Below are 18,935 nucleotides of genomic sequence, written 5' to 3' on the forward strand. Positions count from 1 at the left end.
CGATTAGCATGCCTGCTTCTGCTTGCTTTTACTAGATGTGTAATATGTTTAGCCTTGTCCGCCGGTGATAATGGTACATAAGATACTAAGAAATGCAGTTTATTTGTTGTGATGATTATTAACCTAGGGGAGCAGCTCCACACTACAATACACAGTAAATACAGTGTCAGCCAGAGGGGATTGGCTTTTGTGATGGGCATTGGAATGCTTTATTTGGCATCGGTTGATCCCATACCATCCATCCATCTATTTTCTACCGCTTGTCCCTTTCGGGGTCGCCTTTTCAACAAAATTGTACGGTTGATCGGCACATCTCTGTTATTGTGGGTGTTGTGACCCCTTTCAAATGATGGCTAATGGCATGTTCAATGCAGAATGTTAGTGGTATGGATTCCATGTGCATATAGTATATTAACGGTAGGATAAGTTATTTTCGAGATCCAAAGTCGCCCATGTCACGTCCTTGAGTCCTGTCGCTTCATTAACTTTCCAGCCGGGCTGCCTTATTGTTTTTGGAAATAAAGTCATCACATAAGCGACGGTATGTTTGGCCGTAAACTTATGCAATAAACTCTTTTTATAGCCTCGATTGGTGTGAATATTAATTGTCAAGGTGCCAGGATGAAGTGGAGTAAATTCTCACCATAGTGGTCTCTTGGATGGAACCAAAGCTGTTGATGAAAATGTTCACTCGGTCTTCCACTGGTATTCCTATGTGGGGAAAAAAAATAAAAAATGTTTACTGTAGATTCCGGACTATAAACCGTTACTTGTTTCCTACGCTTTTGACCCTGCGGCTTACAAAATGGTGCAGCTAATTAATGGAATTTTCTTCGCTGACGGCCATATTGCAAATCGATTTTTAAAAAACACACAAAAACAAGTAAATACACTGAATAGGTGTGTTATTAGATTAGGTGACCACAGATGTTGCGCTAGCTGTTCAAAGTCGGGACCCGGCCGAGGTGGACCAGTCATCTGTGCATCAGTTTGGGACGTCTCTGCGCTGCTGACCTGTCTTCACTCAAGATCGGGATGGTGTCCTGCTGGCCCCACAATGGACTGGACTCTTACTATTATGTTGGATCCACTATGGACTGGACTCTCACAATATTATGTCAGACCCACTCGACATCCATTGCATTCGGTCTCCCCTAGAGGGCAAGGGGGGGGGGGGGGGGGGGGGGGGTTTACCCACATATGCGGTCCTCTCCAAGGTTTCTCATAGTCATTCACATCGACGTCCCACTGGGGTGAGTTTTTCCCTTGCCCTTATGTGGGCTTTGTACCGAGGATGTCGTTGTGGCTTGTGCAGCCCTTTGAGACACTTGTGATTTAGGGCTATATAAATAAACATTGATTGATTGATTGATTGAAGATGATCTCCTGCTAGCCCCACTATGGACTGGACTCTCACTATTATGTTAGATCCACTATGGACTGGACTCTCACACTATTATGTTAGATCCACTATGGACTGCACTCTTACTATTATGTTGGATCCACTATGGACTGGACTCTCACAATATTATGTCAGACCCACTCGACATCCATTGCATTCGGTCTCCCCTAGAGGGGGAGGGGGGGTTACCCACATATGCGGTCCTCTCCAAGGTTTCTCATAGTCATTCACATCGACGTCCCACTGGGGTGAGTTTTTCCCTTGCCCTTATGTGGGCTTTGTACCGAGGATGTCGTTGTGGCTTGTGCAGCCCTTTGAGACACTTGTGATTTAGGGCTATATAAATAAACATTGATTGATTGATTGATTGAAGATGATCTCCTGCTAGCCCCACTATGGACTGGACTCTCACTATTATGTTAGATCCACTATGGACTGGACTCTCACACTATTATGTTAGATACACTATGGACTGCACTCTTACTATTATGTTGGATCCACTATGGACTGGACTCTCACAATATTATGTCAGACCCACTCGACATCCATTGCATTCGGTCTCCCCTAGAGGGGGAGGGGGGGTTACCCACATATGCGGTCCTCTCCAAGGTTTCTCATAGTCATTCACATCGACGTCCCACTGGGGTGAGTTTTTCCTTGCCCTTATGTGGGCTTTGTACCGAGGATGTCGTTGTGGCTTGTGCAGCCCTTTGAGACACTTGGGATTTAGGGCTATATAAATAAACACTGATTGATTGATTGATTGAAGATGATCTCCTGCTAGCCCCACTATGGACTGGACTCTCACTATTATGTTAGATCCACTATGGACTGGACTCTCACACTATTATGTTAGATCCACTATGGACTGGACTCTTACTATTATGTTGGATCCACTATGGACTGGACTCTCACAATATTATGTCAGACCCACTCAACATCCATTGCATTCGGTCTCCCCTAGAGGGGGGTTACCCACATATGCGGTCCTCTCCAAGGTTTCTCATAGTCATTCACATCGACGTCCCACTGGGGTGAGTTTTTCCTTGCCCTTATGTGGGCTTTGTACCGAGGATGTCATTGTGGCTTGTGCAGCCCTTTGAGACTATTGTGATTTAGGGCTATATAAATAAACATTGATTGATTGATTGATTGAAGATGATCTCCTGCTAGCCCCACTATGGACTGGACTCTCACTATTATGTTAGATCCACTATGGACTGGACTCTCACACTATTATGTTAGATCCACTATGGACTGGACTCTTACTATTATGTTGGATCCACTATGGACTGGACTCTCACAATATTATGTCAGACCCACTCGACATCCATTGCATTCGGTCTCCCCTAGAGGGGGGGGGGGTTACCCACATATGCGGTCCTCTCCAAGGTTTCTCATAGTCATTCACATCGACGTCCCACTGGGGTGAGTTTTTCCTTGCCCTTATGTGGGCTCTGTACCGAGGATGTCGTTGTGGCTTGTGCAGCCCTTTGAGACACTTGGGATTTAGGGCTATATAAATAAACATTGATTGATTGAAGATGATCTCCTGCTAGCCCCACTATGGACTGGACTCTCACTATTATGTTAGATCCACTATGGACTGGACTCTCACACTATTATGTTAGATCCACTATGAACTGGACTCTCACTATTATGTTAGATCCACTATGGACTGGACTCTCACAATATTATGTCAGACCCACTCAACATCCATTGCATTCGGTCTCCCCTAGAGGGGGGTTACCCACATATGCGGTCCTCTCCAAGGTTTCTCATAGTCATTCACATCGACGTCCCACTGGGGTGAGTTTTTCCTTGCCCTTATGTGGGCTTTGTACCGAGGATGTCATTGTGGCTTGTGCAGCCCTTTGAGACTCTTGTGATTTAGGGCTATATAAATAAACATTGATTGATTGATTGATTGAAGATGATCTCCTGCTAGCCCCACTATGGACTGGACTCTCACTATTATGTTAGATCCACTATGGACTGGACTCTCACACTATTATGATAGATCCACTATGAACTGGACTCTCACACTATTATGTTAGATCCACTATGGACTGGACTCTCACACTATTATGTTAGATCCACTATGGACTGGACTCTTACTATTATGTTGGATCCACTATGGACTGGACTCTCACAATATTATGTCAGACCCACTCGACATCCTTTGCATTCGGTCTCCCCTAGAGGGGGGCGGGGGGGGGGTTACCCACATATGCGGTCCTCTCCAAGGTTTCTCATAGTCATTCACATCGACGTCCCACTGGGGTGAGTTTTTCCCTTGCCCTTATGTGGGCTTTGTACCGAGGATGTCGTTGTGGCTTGTGCAGCCCTTTGAGACACTTGTGATTTAGGGCTATATAAATAAACATTGATTGATTGATTGATTGAAGATGATCTCCTGCTAGCCCCACTATGGACTGGACTCTCACTATTATGTTAGATCCACTATGGACTGGACTCTCACACTATTATGTTAGATACACTATGGACTGCACTCTTACTATTATGTTGGATCCACTATGGACTGGACTCTCACAATATTATGTCAGACCCACTCGACATCCATTGCATTCGGTCTCCCCTAGAGGGGGAGGGGGGGTTACCCACATATGCGGTCCTCTCCAAGGTTTCTCATAGTCATTCACATCGACGTCCCACTGGGGTGAGTTTTTCCTTGCCCTTATGTGGGCTTTGTACCGAGGATGTCGTTGTGGCTTGTGCAGCCCTTTGAGACACTTGGGATTTAGGGCTATATAAATAAACACTGATTGATTGATTGATTGAAGATGATCTCCTGCTAGCCCCACTATGGACTGGACTCTCACTATTATGTTAGATCCACTATGGACTGGACTCTCACACTATTATGTTAGATCCACTATGGACTGGACTCTTACTATTATGTTGGATCCACTATGGACTGGACTCTCACAATATTATGTCAGACCCACTCAACATCCATTGCATTCGGTCTCCCCTAGAGGGGGGTTACCCACATATGCGGTCCTCTCCAAGGTTTCTCATAGTCATTCACATCGACGTCCCACTGGGGTGAGTTTTTCCTTGCCCTTATGTGGGCTTTGTACCGAGGATGTCATTGTGGCTTGTGCAGCCCTTTGAGACTATTGTGATTTAGGGCTATATAAATAAACATTGATTGATTGATTGATTGAAGATGATCTCCTGCTAGCCCCACTATGGACTGGACTCTCACTATTATGTTAGATCCACTATGGACTGGACTCTCACACTATTATGTTAGATCCACTATGGACTGGACTCTTACTATTATGTTGGATCCACTATGGACTGGACTCTCACAATATTATGTCAGACCCACTCGACATCCATTGCATTCGGTCTCCCCTAGAGGGGGGGGGGGTTACCCACATATGCGGTCCTCTCCAAGGTTTCTCATAGTCATTCACATCGACGTCCCACTGGGGTGAGTTTTTCCTTGCCCTTATGTGGGCTCTGTACCGAGGATGTCGTTGTGGCTTGTGCAGCCCTTTGAGACACTTGGGATTTAGGGCTATATAAATAAACATTGATTGATTGAAGATGATCTCCTGCTAGCCCCACTATGGACTGGACTCTCACTATTATGTTAGATCCACTATGGACTGGACTCTCACACTATTATGTTAGATCCACTATGAACTGGACTCTCACTATTATGTTAGATCCACTATGGACTGGACTCTCACAATATTATGTCAGACCCACTCAACATCCATTGCATTCGGTCTCCCCTAGAGGGGGGTTACCCACATATGCGGTCCTCTCCAAGGTTTCTCATAGTCATTCACATCGACGTCCCACTGGGGTGAGTTTTTCCTTGCCCTTATGTGGGCTTTGTACCGAGGATGTCATTGTGGCTTGTGCAGCCCTTTGAGACTCTTGTGATTTAGGGCTATATAAATAAACATTGATTGATTGATTGATTGAAGATGATCTCCTGCTAGCCCCACTATGGACTGGACTCTCACTATTATGTTAGATCCACTATGGACTGGACTCTCACACTATTATGATAGATCCACTATGAACTGGACTCTCACACTATTATGTTAGATCCACTATGGACTGGACTCTCACACTATTATGTTAGATCCACTATGGACTGGACTCTTACTATTATGTTGGATCCACTATGGACTGGACTCTCACAATATTATGTCAGACCCACTCGACATCCTTTGCATTCGGTCTCCCCTAGAGGGGGGCGGGGGGGGGGTTACCCACATATGCGGTCCTCTCCAAGGTTTCTCATAGTCATTCACATCGACGTCCCACTGGGGTGAGTTTTTCTTTGCCCTTATATGGGCTTTGTACCGAGGATGTCGTTGTGGCTTGTGCAGCCCTTTGAGACACTTGGGATTTAGGGCTATATAAATAAACATTGATTGATTGATTGATTGAAGATGATCTCCTGCTAGCCCCACTATGGACTGGACTCTCACTATTATGTTAGATCCACTATGGACTGGACTCTCACACTATTATGTTAGATCCACTATGGACTGGACTCTTACTATTATGTTGGATCCACTATGGACTGGACTCTCACAATATTATGTCAGACCCACTCAACATCCATTGCATTCGGTCTCCCCTAGAGGGGGGTGTTGGGGTTACCCACATATGCGGTCCTCTCCAAGGTTTCTCATAGTCATTCACATCGACGTCCCACTGGGGTGAGTTTTTCCTTGCCCTTATGTGGGCTTTGTACCGAGGATGTCGTTGTGGCTTGTGCAGCCCTTTGAGCCACTTGTGATTTAGGGCTATATAAATAAACATTGATTGATTGATTGATTGAAGATGATCTCCTGCTAGCCCCACTATGGACTGGACTCTCACTATTATGTTAGACCCACTATGGACTGGACTCTCACACTATTATGTTAGATCCACTATGGACTGGACTCTTACTATTATGTTGGATCCACTATGGACTGGACTCTCACAATATTATGTCAGACCCACTCAACATCCATTGCATTCGGTCTCCCCTAGAGGGGGGTGTTGGGGTTACCCACATATGCGGTCCTCTCCAAGGTTTCTCATAGTCATTCACATCGACGTCCCACTGGGGTGAGTTTTTCCTTGCCCTTATGTGGGCTTTGTACCGAGGATGTCGTTGTGGCTTGTGCAGCCCTTTGAGACACTTGTGATTTAGGGCTATATAAATAAACATTGATTGATTGAAGATGATCTCCTGCTAGCCCCACTATGGACTGGACTCTCACTATTATGTTAGATCCACTATGGACTGGACTCTCACACTATTATGTTAGATCCACTATGAACTGGACTCTCACACTATTATGTTAGATCCACTATGGACTGGACTCTCACTATTATGTTAGATCCACTATGGACTGGACTCTCACAATATTATGTTAGATCCACTATGGACTGGACTCTCACACTATGAACTAGATCCACAATGGACTGGACTCTCACACTATCAACTAGATCCACTATGGACTGGACTATCGCACTATTATGTTAGATCCACTATGGACTGGACTCTCAACTTTGGACTGGACTCTCACACTATTATTCCTTTTGCTTCTCCATACATAGATTGGCAGTCATGTTTTTTAATAACAGCACTATCATGTGGAGTATTTTTCAGACATAAAATCACAGGCAACACAGAAGGGTGCACGTTTTAGAAAAATGTTCAGGCTTTTGTGTGCAGCGGTTCAGAACTGGAAGACTAGTATGTTGTTTGATGCAGGATTCTTTTGACTACTAGCTTGCTTAGAAAATATAATCTGGTTGTGTGCATTCATACTGTAGTGCAACTAATTCATTTCCTATGCTTAAAAAAAACCCTTGCAGTGGTCGATAAAAGCAAGGAGGTTTTTTTAAGCTTTGGTCAAATAAATGGACAGTTGAGGAGATCGGGACACGCTGCTAATGGATGACTTTTCAGGTCACTCCGGAATTGAGAGCAGATGTTTTGCTTGCGGACCGGTCGATTGCGCTCGCGGCACACGGAGCTCAATGATGGCTCTGCCAAGGGCGCAAGGAGGGACGCTATTTAATGTGAAGATCGACCTGAGGAGTGTCGAGGACATCAGTCAAGCGCTCGCCAGTTCTTTTGGGACATTCGTGACTGGAGGCTTGTGATTTATTGTACTGTACCCTGTGTAAACCGCAAAGACTGACTATTAAGCATAATTTGTCATTGAATCACATGACAAGATTGGGTTTAAGAAAGTGCTATTTCCCCACTGCAACCTGGTGAGCTAAATCTTTACATTTTTACTCGATGACTGCATGTGTGTGAATCTGAGGCATCTGAGTGTTTTAAAGGAAAGATCAAGCTCTCCCAGATGCCCGCTCTGACCTAAGATTGCAGGGATGAGTCCAAAAGAAGACATATGTATCAGAGTATCCGTTGTGAAATTAGCATGACACCAGTGATCAAACGGTCTTCATAAAGGCGAGACAGACGGGGATGAAGAGGGAATTCGGACTTACCTTTGAAGTTGGGTCGTATTCTGGGATCATAGGTGATCAGTAACCTGTTCAAGATGTTACTGGTGGAATTGGCAGGGACTCGGGCCAGATCCTCAGATGACAGCTCCCTACAAACAAAGGAGAGCCGAGTGAAGGCCGTCACATCGGCAGGTCACATTCCTGGCAAATGAGCGGTACAGCACAGGCACAACAAGCTCATGACTCCGCTCTGATTCAATTAAGGACCCCTGGAGAACCACCGCTGGTTTGTTCCATTCGTGTCTGGAACTGGACCACCCAAACATTCAAGAATGAACATGTGGAACAAAGCCCAGCTCAAAAGGTCTGTGTGGGGGAACCTGCTAGAACACGGCAATAACACATTCAAGAAGGCCAACATTAACTTGTGAACCATTTCTGTAAGATTTTGTGTAAGTTTTCTGTTAGCTAAATATGCCTAATAACAATAACAACATGCCTAATTACAGTTGTAGCGTTATAACGCTAACCAGACTAAGGGCAAACAAGAAGTACAGCTGACTGTCAGATCCCATTGGTCTTTTCATCATCATTCTCCATGAACCAAAAGTAGCCTTCCAACTGACTGAGGGGACAGTAAAACATTCACAAATGTGACACCCATTCCATTAATAATAATAAACGGTAATAATGATAACCGCGGTAAAACTCTCGATGATTAGTACAACCATCCATCCATCCATCCATCTTCTTCCGCTTATCCGAGGTCGGGTCGCGGGGGCAGCAGCTTAAGCAGGGAAGCCCAGACTTCCCTCTCCCCAGCCACTTCGTCCAGCTCCTCCCGGGGGATCCCGAGGCGTTCCCAGGCCAGCCGGGAGAGATAGTCTTCCCAGCGTGTCCTGGGTCTTCCCCGTGGCCTCCTACCGGTCGGGCGTGCCCGAAACACCTTCCTAGGGAGGCGTTCGGGTGGCATCCTGACCAGATGCCCGAACCACCTCATCTGGCTCCTCTCGATGTGGAGGAGCAGCGGCTTTACTTTGAGCTCCCCCCGAATGACAGAGCTTCTCACCCTATCTCTAAGGGAGAGCCCCGCCACTCGGCGGAGGAAACTAATTTCGGCCGCTTGTACCCGTGATCTTGTCCTTTCGGTCATGACCCAAAGCTCATGACCATAGGTGAGGATGGGAACGTAGATCGACCGGTAAATCGAGAGCTTTGCCTTCCGGCTCAGCTCCTTCTTCACCACAACGGATCGATACAGCGTCCGCATTACTGAAGACGCCGCACCGATCCGCCTGTCGATCTCACGATCCACTCTCCCCCCACTCGTGAACAAGACTCCGAGGTACTTGAACTCCTCCACTTGGGGCAAGATCTCCTCCCCAACCCGGAGATGGCACTCCACCCTTTTCCGGGAGAGAACCATGGACTCGGACTTGGAGGTGCTGATTCCCATCCCAGTCGCTTCACACTCGGCTGCGAACCGATCCAGTGAGAGCTGAAGATCTTGGCCGGAGGAAGCCATCAGGACCACATCATCTGCAAATAGCAGTGACCTAATCCTGCATCCACCAAACCAGATCTCCTCAACGCCCTGACTGCGCCTAGAAATTCTGTCCATAAAGGTTATGAACAGAATCGGTGACAAAGGGCAGCCTTGGCGGAGTCCAACCCTCACTGGAAACGTGTCCGACTTACTGCCGGCAATGCGGACCAAGCTCTGACACTGATTATACAGGGAGCGAACTGCCACAATAAGACAGTCCGTTACCCCATACTCTCTGAGCACTCCCCACAGGACTTCCCGAGGGACACGGTCGAATGCCTTCTCCAAGTCCACAAAGCACATGTAGACTGGTTGGGCAAACTCCCATGCACCCTCAAGGACCCTGCCGAGAGTATAGAGCTGGTCCACAGTTCCACGGCCAGGACGAAAACCACACTGTTCCTCCTGAATCCGAGGTTCGACTATCCGGCGTAGCCTCCTCTCCAGTACACCTGAATAGACCTTACCGGGAAGGCTGAGGAGTGTGATCCCACGATAGTTGGAACACACCCTCCGGTTCCCCTTCTTAAAGAGAGGAACCGAATTAGTACAACCGTTGTTTAAATTAAAATGATTGAGAAACCTTGATTGATCGCCGCATTTTAATAAACCCACGGACAGACTGGCGAGAGCTTGCTGGCTTAAATGCTGACAGGCAAACCGGAGACATTAACGTTTTTTTGCCCATCAACAAACGACATACCTCAATATAATAACTGGGATTTATATAGCGCTTTTCTAAGTACCCAAAGTTGCTTTACATGTAGAACCCATCAATCATTCACACCTGGTGGTGGTAAGCTACTTTCATAGCCACAGCTGCCCTGGGGTAGACTGACGGAAGCGTGGCTGCAATTTGCGCCAACGGCCCCTCCGACCACCACCTATCATTCAACATTCAATTCACCGGTGTGAGTGGCAAAGGGTGAAGTGTCCCGCCCAAGGACACAACGGCAGCGATTTTTGGATGGTAAGAGGCGGGGAGCGAACCTGCAACCCTCAGGTTTCTGGCACGGTTGCTCTACCCACTACGCCATGCCGCCCCTAAAGTTTATATAAACTTATATAAACTCATTAATGTCTGAGCAACTTCAATTGTGCACATTCAACATACAAGCTGTGCTGTGATATACACAAAGGTGTTTTTATGGTGCGTTCAAGGACCGCTGAACAGAGTGGGACGCCACAACGCCCGCCAAAACACTTATCAGTAAAGCATAACAGTGGGTGTATTTAAAAAAAAAAAAAAAAAAGTGTGTGTGTAAGTACTTTTTGAGCACATCCAACAATACGGCGATAACAATGCTTTTTTGTCAAAACCCTAACCCATATTTGACAGAGACATTTTGGGGCGATGTGTTCAAAGCAGAGGACGTTTACTGCCAAAACTGTTTAATGTATATATTAATGATATGTTTAATACATCTAAAGTACTGAAATGTATACTATTTGCAGACGACACAAATATATTCTACAGTAGTGATGACTATAATGAGTTTAAAAATACAGTAAACACAGAACTAAACATAGTAAAAAAATATAATATTATGCTTGAATATAAATAAAAAGAAGATAGTGATGTTCGGAAATCTGTCATGTCTGTGTGATCATGTTTTTGTTTTGGTCATGTTCGGTTTTGTTTTTGGACTTTTTGTGCACTTTTGATTTGTAACCATAGCAACCATTAGTTTTCACCTGTCACGTCACGCACCTGTTTCACGTTTTGAGTCACGCACCTGTTTTCGTTAATCATGTCTATAGTATTTAAGTTCATTGTTTTCAGTTTGTCGTTCTGACGACATCCCGCATTTATACTCTCCACACACCCTTATGACCCTTGCTGCGCTTTTTCATGCCGTTTTTTCATCCAAGTAAGTTTTCTTTATTCATGCCATAGTTTGCAAGTTTTGTTTAATTGTTCATAGTTTCTGCCAATGTGCAAGTTCTGTGTTTATAGTCTAGTTTTGTACCTCCGCCCCTGTGCGCGCCTTTTGTTTGATCCTTTTCTTTTGTAGTTATAGTGATTAAATAAATCATGTATTTACCTTCACGCCACATCTGGTCTAATTCACTTGCACCTCGGGAGAACAAACCAAGCGATAGTCCAAGTCTTGACAAAATCGCAACATAGCGTCTGAACAGAAAATAAGTATTGATGGTACCCAAATTGAAATCGTAAATGAGAATAAATCTTTGGGGGTAATAATTGATAGTAAACTATCATGGAAACCTCATGTCAGACACATTAAAACAAAAATCTCCATAAGCCTTTCAATTATAAACAAAGCAAAACTATACCTCAATGAAAATGCACTCCGTACTCTATACTGCACCTTGGTATTCCCATACCTTACATATTGTGTTGAAGTGTGGGGGAATACTTACCACAACACAATGAATCCTCTGATCATGTTACAGAAAAGAGCAGTGCGGATCATTCACAACGTTGTTTTTTTTTAGAACATACTCATAATCTGTTTATGCAATCAAAGTTGCTCAAATTTGATGACCTTGTTGAATATAATACATTAATAATCTTATATAAAGCATTTAACAAATTATTGCCACCTAATCTACGTTTTTTTATAAGACGAGTGCAGGCTCATAACTTGAGAGGCTTTGGATAGTTCTCATTGCCGAGAGCTCAAACCACTCGTGGGGCGGTATAGCTCGGTTGGTAGAGTGGCCGTGCCAGCAACTTGAGGGTTCCAGGTTCGATCCCCGCTTCCGCCATTCTAGTCAGTGCCGCTGTTTCCTTGGGCAAGACGCTTTACCCACCTGCTCCCAGTGCCACCCACACTGCTTTAAATGTAACTTAGATATTGGGTTTCACTATGTAAAAGCGCTTTGAGTCACTAGAGAAAAGCGCTATATAAATATAATTCAATTCACTTCGCTCGTAAACGTTTTTATGTGTCTGTATGCGGAGTAAAACTATGTTTTTGTGTGTCTGTATGCAGAGTAAAACTATGGAACAAACTGGACTTACAACACAAGCAATGGCAAACTATTAACGGATTTAAACTATTATACAAACATGGGGTCTGGTTCAAATATAGAGATGAGGGTCTTTAATTTGACCTGCTGTTGTACTCTGTCTCAAAGTGTTAACATGTGCTCAATGTTTCCTTACCATTGTTGCTATGTTGTCTATTACCATTGTTGGTATGTTGTCTTTTACCATTGTTGGTATGTTGTCTATTACCATTGTTGCTATGTTGTCTATTAATATTGTTGCTATGTTGTCTATTACCATTGTTGCTATGTTGTCTATTAATATTGTTGCTATGTTGTCTATTACCATTATTGCTATGTTGTCTATTACTATTGTTGCTATGTTGTCTATTACCATTGTTGCTATGTTGTCTATTGCCATTGTTGCTATGTTGTCTATTAATATTGTTGCTATGTTGTCTATTACCATTGTTGCTATGTTGTCTATTAATATTGTTACTATGTTGTCTATTACCATTGTTGCTATGTTGTCTATTACCATTGTTGCTATGTTGTCTATTACCATTGTTGGTATATTCATTCTTCATACATTGTTGATACAAATTATTGTTACAATGTAATAATTAGTTATCTGTGGTAATGCCACTATGATACAACATTTGTATTATAATCCTTAATTAAAGTAACAGTGAAACTCAATGTAATAATTACTGAATGGAGAACTGGGGGTGGGATTAAATACATTATCTTCTTCCCACTCCCTTTCAGGCAAAACTGGACAATCATGCATTACATGCTGTGCATTACCTTTTGCACTATATATATATATATATATATATATATATATATATATATATATATATATATATATATATATATATATTGGGCTATACCGAGGATGTCGTTGTGGCTTGTCCTTTGAGACATTTGTGATTTAGGGCTATATAAATAAACATTGATTGATTGATTGATTGATATTCATTTATATTATTATGTGTTGTCAAGTTTGTACTTTTTTTATGTCACTGCCTGAAATAAATAAATAAATGAAAAAAGAAAAAGAAAAATGACGTAAAACGGAAGGCTTTACATTTTATTTGGGTCAAGGGGGAGGAGCCACAGCCACGCTTTAGTGTGTACCTCTTGCTTGGCCTCGGTATAAACCGTTTGCTTGCCTAACAGAATTGCTATTGGCGACATCCAATGGACACAAACAGAACAGCAGTTTATTTCATTGAAACATTTGAACTAATTTTAGCGAACTCGCTGGCGGAAAAAAACGTATTTGCGGGTCTGAGCCGGCCCTCGGGTCGTAAGATTGACACCCCTGGTCTAAAATGTCGAGTATAAGCGCTCTGATACAAGCAGTCCTGCAGCATGTTTGTTTTCTGCAAAGCAGTCAGTTGAAATCTAAATGTCCTCAGATAAGTTTTTTTCTTCTATTTTAGTCAAGTCACTTACCAAAAGTAAACTTGGTAAGCTTCTAGGATCTAGAAGCTACACAACAGCTAAGCACACAAGCTAGGGATACATTCTGTACAGTGTCCTTACTTAAACAACGTTGCAGGGTAAAACAACATTTGTCCATGAAAAAAGTCATTAAAAAAGTAATAGATAATTATAGTTACTTACAGATTGGCAGAAGCATATTACAGCGTCCAGCAAGAAACATGAATGAATAATTGTGGACACCAAAGGTTTGCATGTACTAAAACACCTGCAAACCTGATAGCACAAACAAAGCTGATCTACTAAAATTGAGCACAGTGTATCGCATCTGTTAAGTGAGCAGAATGGGGAGCACAATCCATTTAGAGTGTCTTCATTAATATGCAAAATATATGCTGATCATCAGAACGCCCACAGTACTGGGAAGAAAAGATGCAAATATATTAGACAATCCCACAATGTGATCACTGTTTTGTGAGTACTGTTATGCATTTTTTAGTCGGAAAAGTATGCGCCAACTGACAGTTACACAGACAGCTGTGAGAAAGGAGGTGCTCGTAGTGCAAAGAGAGAGAATCCTCATATATTTGGACTGTCAAAAGTAAAAATATTAAATATATTCAGCAATATCGTTGTATAGTTGTATATCTGCATGCAGTGTGACTTAAAGGTGCTGTTCGCAACTTCCTCACAATATAATATATATATTTTTGAGGTGTGCCAACTTTTATTTTATTTTGTAGTAGGGATGTCCCGATCCAGATTTTTGCACTTCCGATCCGATACCGATATTGTTTTTGCACTTCCGATCCGATACCGATACTGACCGATACTGGCCTATCCGAGCATGTATTAAAGTTTAAAGTTATTTAGCCTACTTAGTTGTCAGAATCATGTTGAAAAGGGTTTTAGTACTCTTGATAACAACTAGCCAGCTGAATTAGAGGAGTTTGAATAATACACAATGGTTGGTAACAAGAAACTGACCTGTTTATTCAAGGATAAACACAAAATAGATAAAATTATACATGACAAACAGAAATGGCATCATTGAAACGAGGGCTGGGCTATATGGCCTTTTTTTAATATTGCGATATTTTAAGGCCATATTGCGATACACGATATATATCTCGATATTTTGCCTTAGCCTTGAATGAACACTTGATGCATATAATCACATCAGTATGATGATTCTATGTGTTTTGATTGATTGAGACTTGTATTAGTAGGTTGCACAGTGAAGTACATATTCCGTACAATTGACCACTAAATTGTTTTTCAACTTGTTTAAGTCAGGGTCCACTTAAATTGATTCATGATACAGATATATACTATCAGATATATACTATCATCATAATACAGTCATCACACAAGATAATCACATTGAATTATTTACATTATTTATAATCCAGGGTGTGGAGGGGGGCGCCAGATGTAAGTGTCAAAGAGTTTGATATGAGAATAAATCTAAAGTTAAAATATAGGGTAGAAATGCATCCATTTGCAGGAAATGTAGTATTGATTTTCAAAATTTTCTTTCAAGGCTTGCATGTCTACATTAAAACATTCTTCTTCATACTGCATTAATATATGCTACTTTTAAACTTTCATGCAGAGAAGGAAATCACAACTAAAAAAATCACTAATTTTTTCATATGGTGTTGATGTGGAAATGTTTGCCTCAGCATTTTGATGGTGTGGGCGTGTGGCACCGAATGGAGATAAGCGTCTCGACAGACGTCACGATATTTGAACAATGATGACGAAAACTGTTTTCTCTGTCGTGTCCGTGTGTCGAAAATTGTTATGCGCTTATTTTTTCATTTGATTTTGTGCGTGGCATATAATTGCTATGCGCAGAGGACGTTTGAGCAGTGCGCAATTACACGAGCGCGCACCTTAGAGAGAACGTTGGTCACACGGCTGCGCTAGCATCACAGCTAACGTTAGCCATGCTGCTACCTCTCTGCTGGGGGAGGACGTATACGTATGTGACGTATGACGTGACAGTATGTGACGTGTGTAAGAAGGTGCGCTTGCTGTCTGTGAGAGGGAGACACAGAAAAGAGTGAGAAGAGCCTGTCGTGTAATGCCAGCAGCTAAAAGCAACTGCGTGAGAATCCACAGACCTGTGGATGTGTTGAAGGTGTGCTGGAAAATGCGGAACGGAAATTAGGGAGCAGCAGAAAAGTGGAATGTATTATTTAAATAGGTGCGTTTTTTTAACTGGATCTGGATCGGCATTTTCCCATGCCTTGCCGATACACATTTTTTGGCAAATATCGGCGGCCGATCCGATCCAAATATCGGATCGGGACATCCCTATTTTGTAGTGGCTTTAACAACTTCCTTGTTCGTTTACAGAATCCGGTCAACTTCCTTTGCTTTCACTTTATCGAAGTGTGCATGCCACGTACACACTGGGACCACATTGGAGCCTGGGCGTGTTTATACTGCAGTCTGATAAAGATCACATTTTGCTTGCAGTGTAAACAGTCAGCCACTTTGGCCTGCAGTGTAAATCTAGTCTAATAGTACAGGCTATGTTATGGATTGCACATGTTTGACATCAGGCCGTAGGTGTTGCCAAAAAACAATTATCACGCCACTTTGACTTAAAGACAGCATATGTCTATTCCCGATGGTTAATAAGAGATACATTATATAGGCCACCTGCCTTGACTCACATATGAACTTGAAGTGCCATCCCATTCCTATCCCATAGGGTTCAATATGATGTGGGTCCACCTTTTGCAGCTATTACAGCTTCAACTCTTTTGGGAAGGCTGTCCACAAGGTTGCGGAGTGTGTTTATAGGAATTTTCCACCATTCTTCCAAAAGTGCATTGGTGAAGTGGAGAAGGCCTGGCTCTCAGTCTCCGTTTTATTTCATCCCAACGGTGTTCGATCGGGTTCAGGTCAGGACTCTGTGCAGGCCAGTGAAGTTCATCCACACCAGACTCTGTCATCCATGTCTTTACGGATCTTGCTTTGTGCACTGGTGCACAGTCATGTTGGAAGAGGAAGGGGCCCGCTCTAAACTGTTCCCACAAGGTTGGGAGCATGGAATTGACAAAAATGTTTTGGTATGCTGGAGCATTCAAAGTTCCTTTCACTGGAACTAAGGGGCCAAGCCCAACTCCTGAAAAACAACCCCAAACCATAATTCCTCCTCCACCAAATTTCACACTCACAATGCAGTCTGAAATGTAGCGTTCTCCTGGCAACCTCCAAACCCAGACTGGTCCATCAGATTGCCAGATGGAAAAGTGTGATTCATCAGTCCAGAGAAGGCATCTCCACTGCTCTTTACACGACTGCATCCCACGCTTTGCATTGGACTTGGTGATGTATGGCTTAGATACAGCTACTCGGCCATGGAAACCCATTCCATGAAACTCTCTGCGTACTGTACGTGGGCTAATTTGAAGGTCACATGAAGTTTGGAGCTCTGTAGCAACTGACTGTGCAGAAAGTCTTTGCACTATGCGCTTCAGCATCCACTGACCCCTCTCTGTCAGTTTACGTGGCCTACCACTTGGTGGCTGAGTTGCTGTTGTTCCCAAACGCTTTCATTTTCTTATAATAAAGCCGACAGTTGACTTTGGAATATTCAGGAGTGAGGAAATTTCCCGACTGGATTTGTTGCACAGGTGGCATCCTATGACAGTTCCACGCTGGAAATCACTGAGAGCGGCCCATTCTTTCACAAATGTTTGTAGAAACAGTCTCCATGACTAAGTGCTTGTTCTCTGTTTGGCTAATTTTACCTGATCAAACCTTTTCAAACATTCTACACAACAAAATGAATAAAAAAAAGTGTATACCTCGTGTGAAGCGACTGGGATGGGAATCAGCACCTCCAAATCCGAGTCCATGGTTCTCGCCCGGAAAAGGGTGGAGTGCCATCTCCGGGTTGGGGAGGAAATCTTGCCCCAAGTGGAGGAGTTCAAGTACCTCGGAGTCTTGTTCACGAGTGAGGGAAGAGTGGATCGTGAGATCGACAGGCGGATCGGTGCGGCGTCTTCAGTAATGCGGACGCTGTATCGATCCGTTGTGGTGAAGAAGGAGCTGAGCCGGAAGGCAAAGCTCTCGATTTACTGGTCAATCTACGTTCCCATCCTCACCTATGGTCATGAGCTTTGGGTCATGACCGAAAGGACAAGATCACGGGTACAAGCGGCCGAAATGAGTTTCCTCCGCCGGGTGGCGGGGCTCTCCCTTAGAGATAGGGTGAGCTCAAAGTAAAGCCGCTGCTCCTCCACATCGAGAGGAGCCAGATGAGGTGGTTCGGGCATCTGGTCAGGATGCCACCCGAACGCCTCCCTCGGGAGGTGTTTCGGGCACGTCCGACCGGTAGGAGGCCACGGGGAAGACCCAGGATACGTTGGGAAGACTATGTCTCCCGGCTGGCCTGGGAACGCCTCGGGATCCCCCGGGAGGAGCTGGACGAAGTGGCTGGGGAGAGGGAAGTCTGGGCTTCCCTCTCTGCCCCCGCGACCCGACCTCGGATAAGCGGAAGAAGATGGATGGATGGATGGTATACCTCGTGCTGATATCGTATTGAATCAATATCGGTATTGGCCAACACGCAGGGCTCCAATATGGGTATCGTACTGGAACAACCCTACTAAAATGTTTCCTGATTAACATGATCGATGAGTCGCATTGATTTGATGCATTGAAACACAGCACATCTTTTCCCACTTAAGTCTGCTGAAAAACTGTTTTTTGTGGGGTTTTTTTATTTATTTTTTTGCAAAAAGATAGCAAGTGTAACATGAAGCGTGAGGATGTTTGGATGTGGCGGAGGCGGAGAGGCAGAGCACGTCTGGCAGGAGACAAGAGAAGAAAAAGCCTTCCCTGTGGGTGGTGATGAAACCTCCTGCCAAAGAATTTCCCCTTCTCAAAGCACTTTACATATCATTATAAGAACGTTATCCTGCACTGAGGACCGGTTTGAGCGCTCCGCAGGAATGTTGCGCAGTGTGTGTGTGTGTTTGCTGCGCGGCTGCCATGATCAAAGTGAAACATAATTCCCATCCGATAAACCTCTTTTTCCCCCCCTTTGCCTCGCTCTTCCAACAAGCACTGCAGCTAAACTGCAACCAA

The 18,935-nt window shown here is 43.9% G+C and overlaps 1 protein-coding gene across 5 annotated transcripts in view; it reads right to left on the reverse strand.

The window, feature by feature from the left end:
• Window positions 1–18,935, reverse strand: part of glrbb (glycine receptor, beta b) — a 104,514-nt gene that overhangs the window by 59,723 nt on the left and 25,856 nt on the right. For all 5 annotated transcript variants that reach the window (XM_061976586.1, XM_061976587.1, XM_061976588.1 and 2 more), the window contains exons 3-4: window positions 7,916–8,022; window positions 644–711 (exon numbers count right to left, since the gene is read on the reverse strand). In XM_061976586.1, the coding sequence (XP_061832570.1) occupies window positions 644–711; window positions 7,916–8,022 (175 nt within the window). The remainder of the gene's footprint in view (window positions 1–643; window positions 712–7,915; window positions 8,023–18,935) is intronic.

This window comes from Nerophis lumbriciformis, linkage group LG16 (assembly GCF_033978685.3).
Source record: "Nerophis lumbriciformis linkage group LG16, RoL_Nlum_v2.1, whole genome shotgun sequence".
NCBI classification, from domain to species: Eukaryota; Metazoa; Chordata; class Actinopteri; order Syngnathiformes; family Syngnathidae; genus Nerophis; species Nerophis lumbriciformis.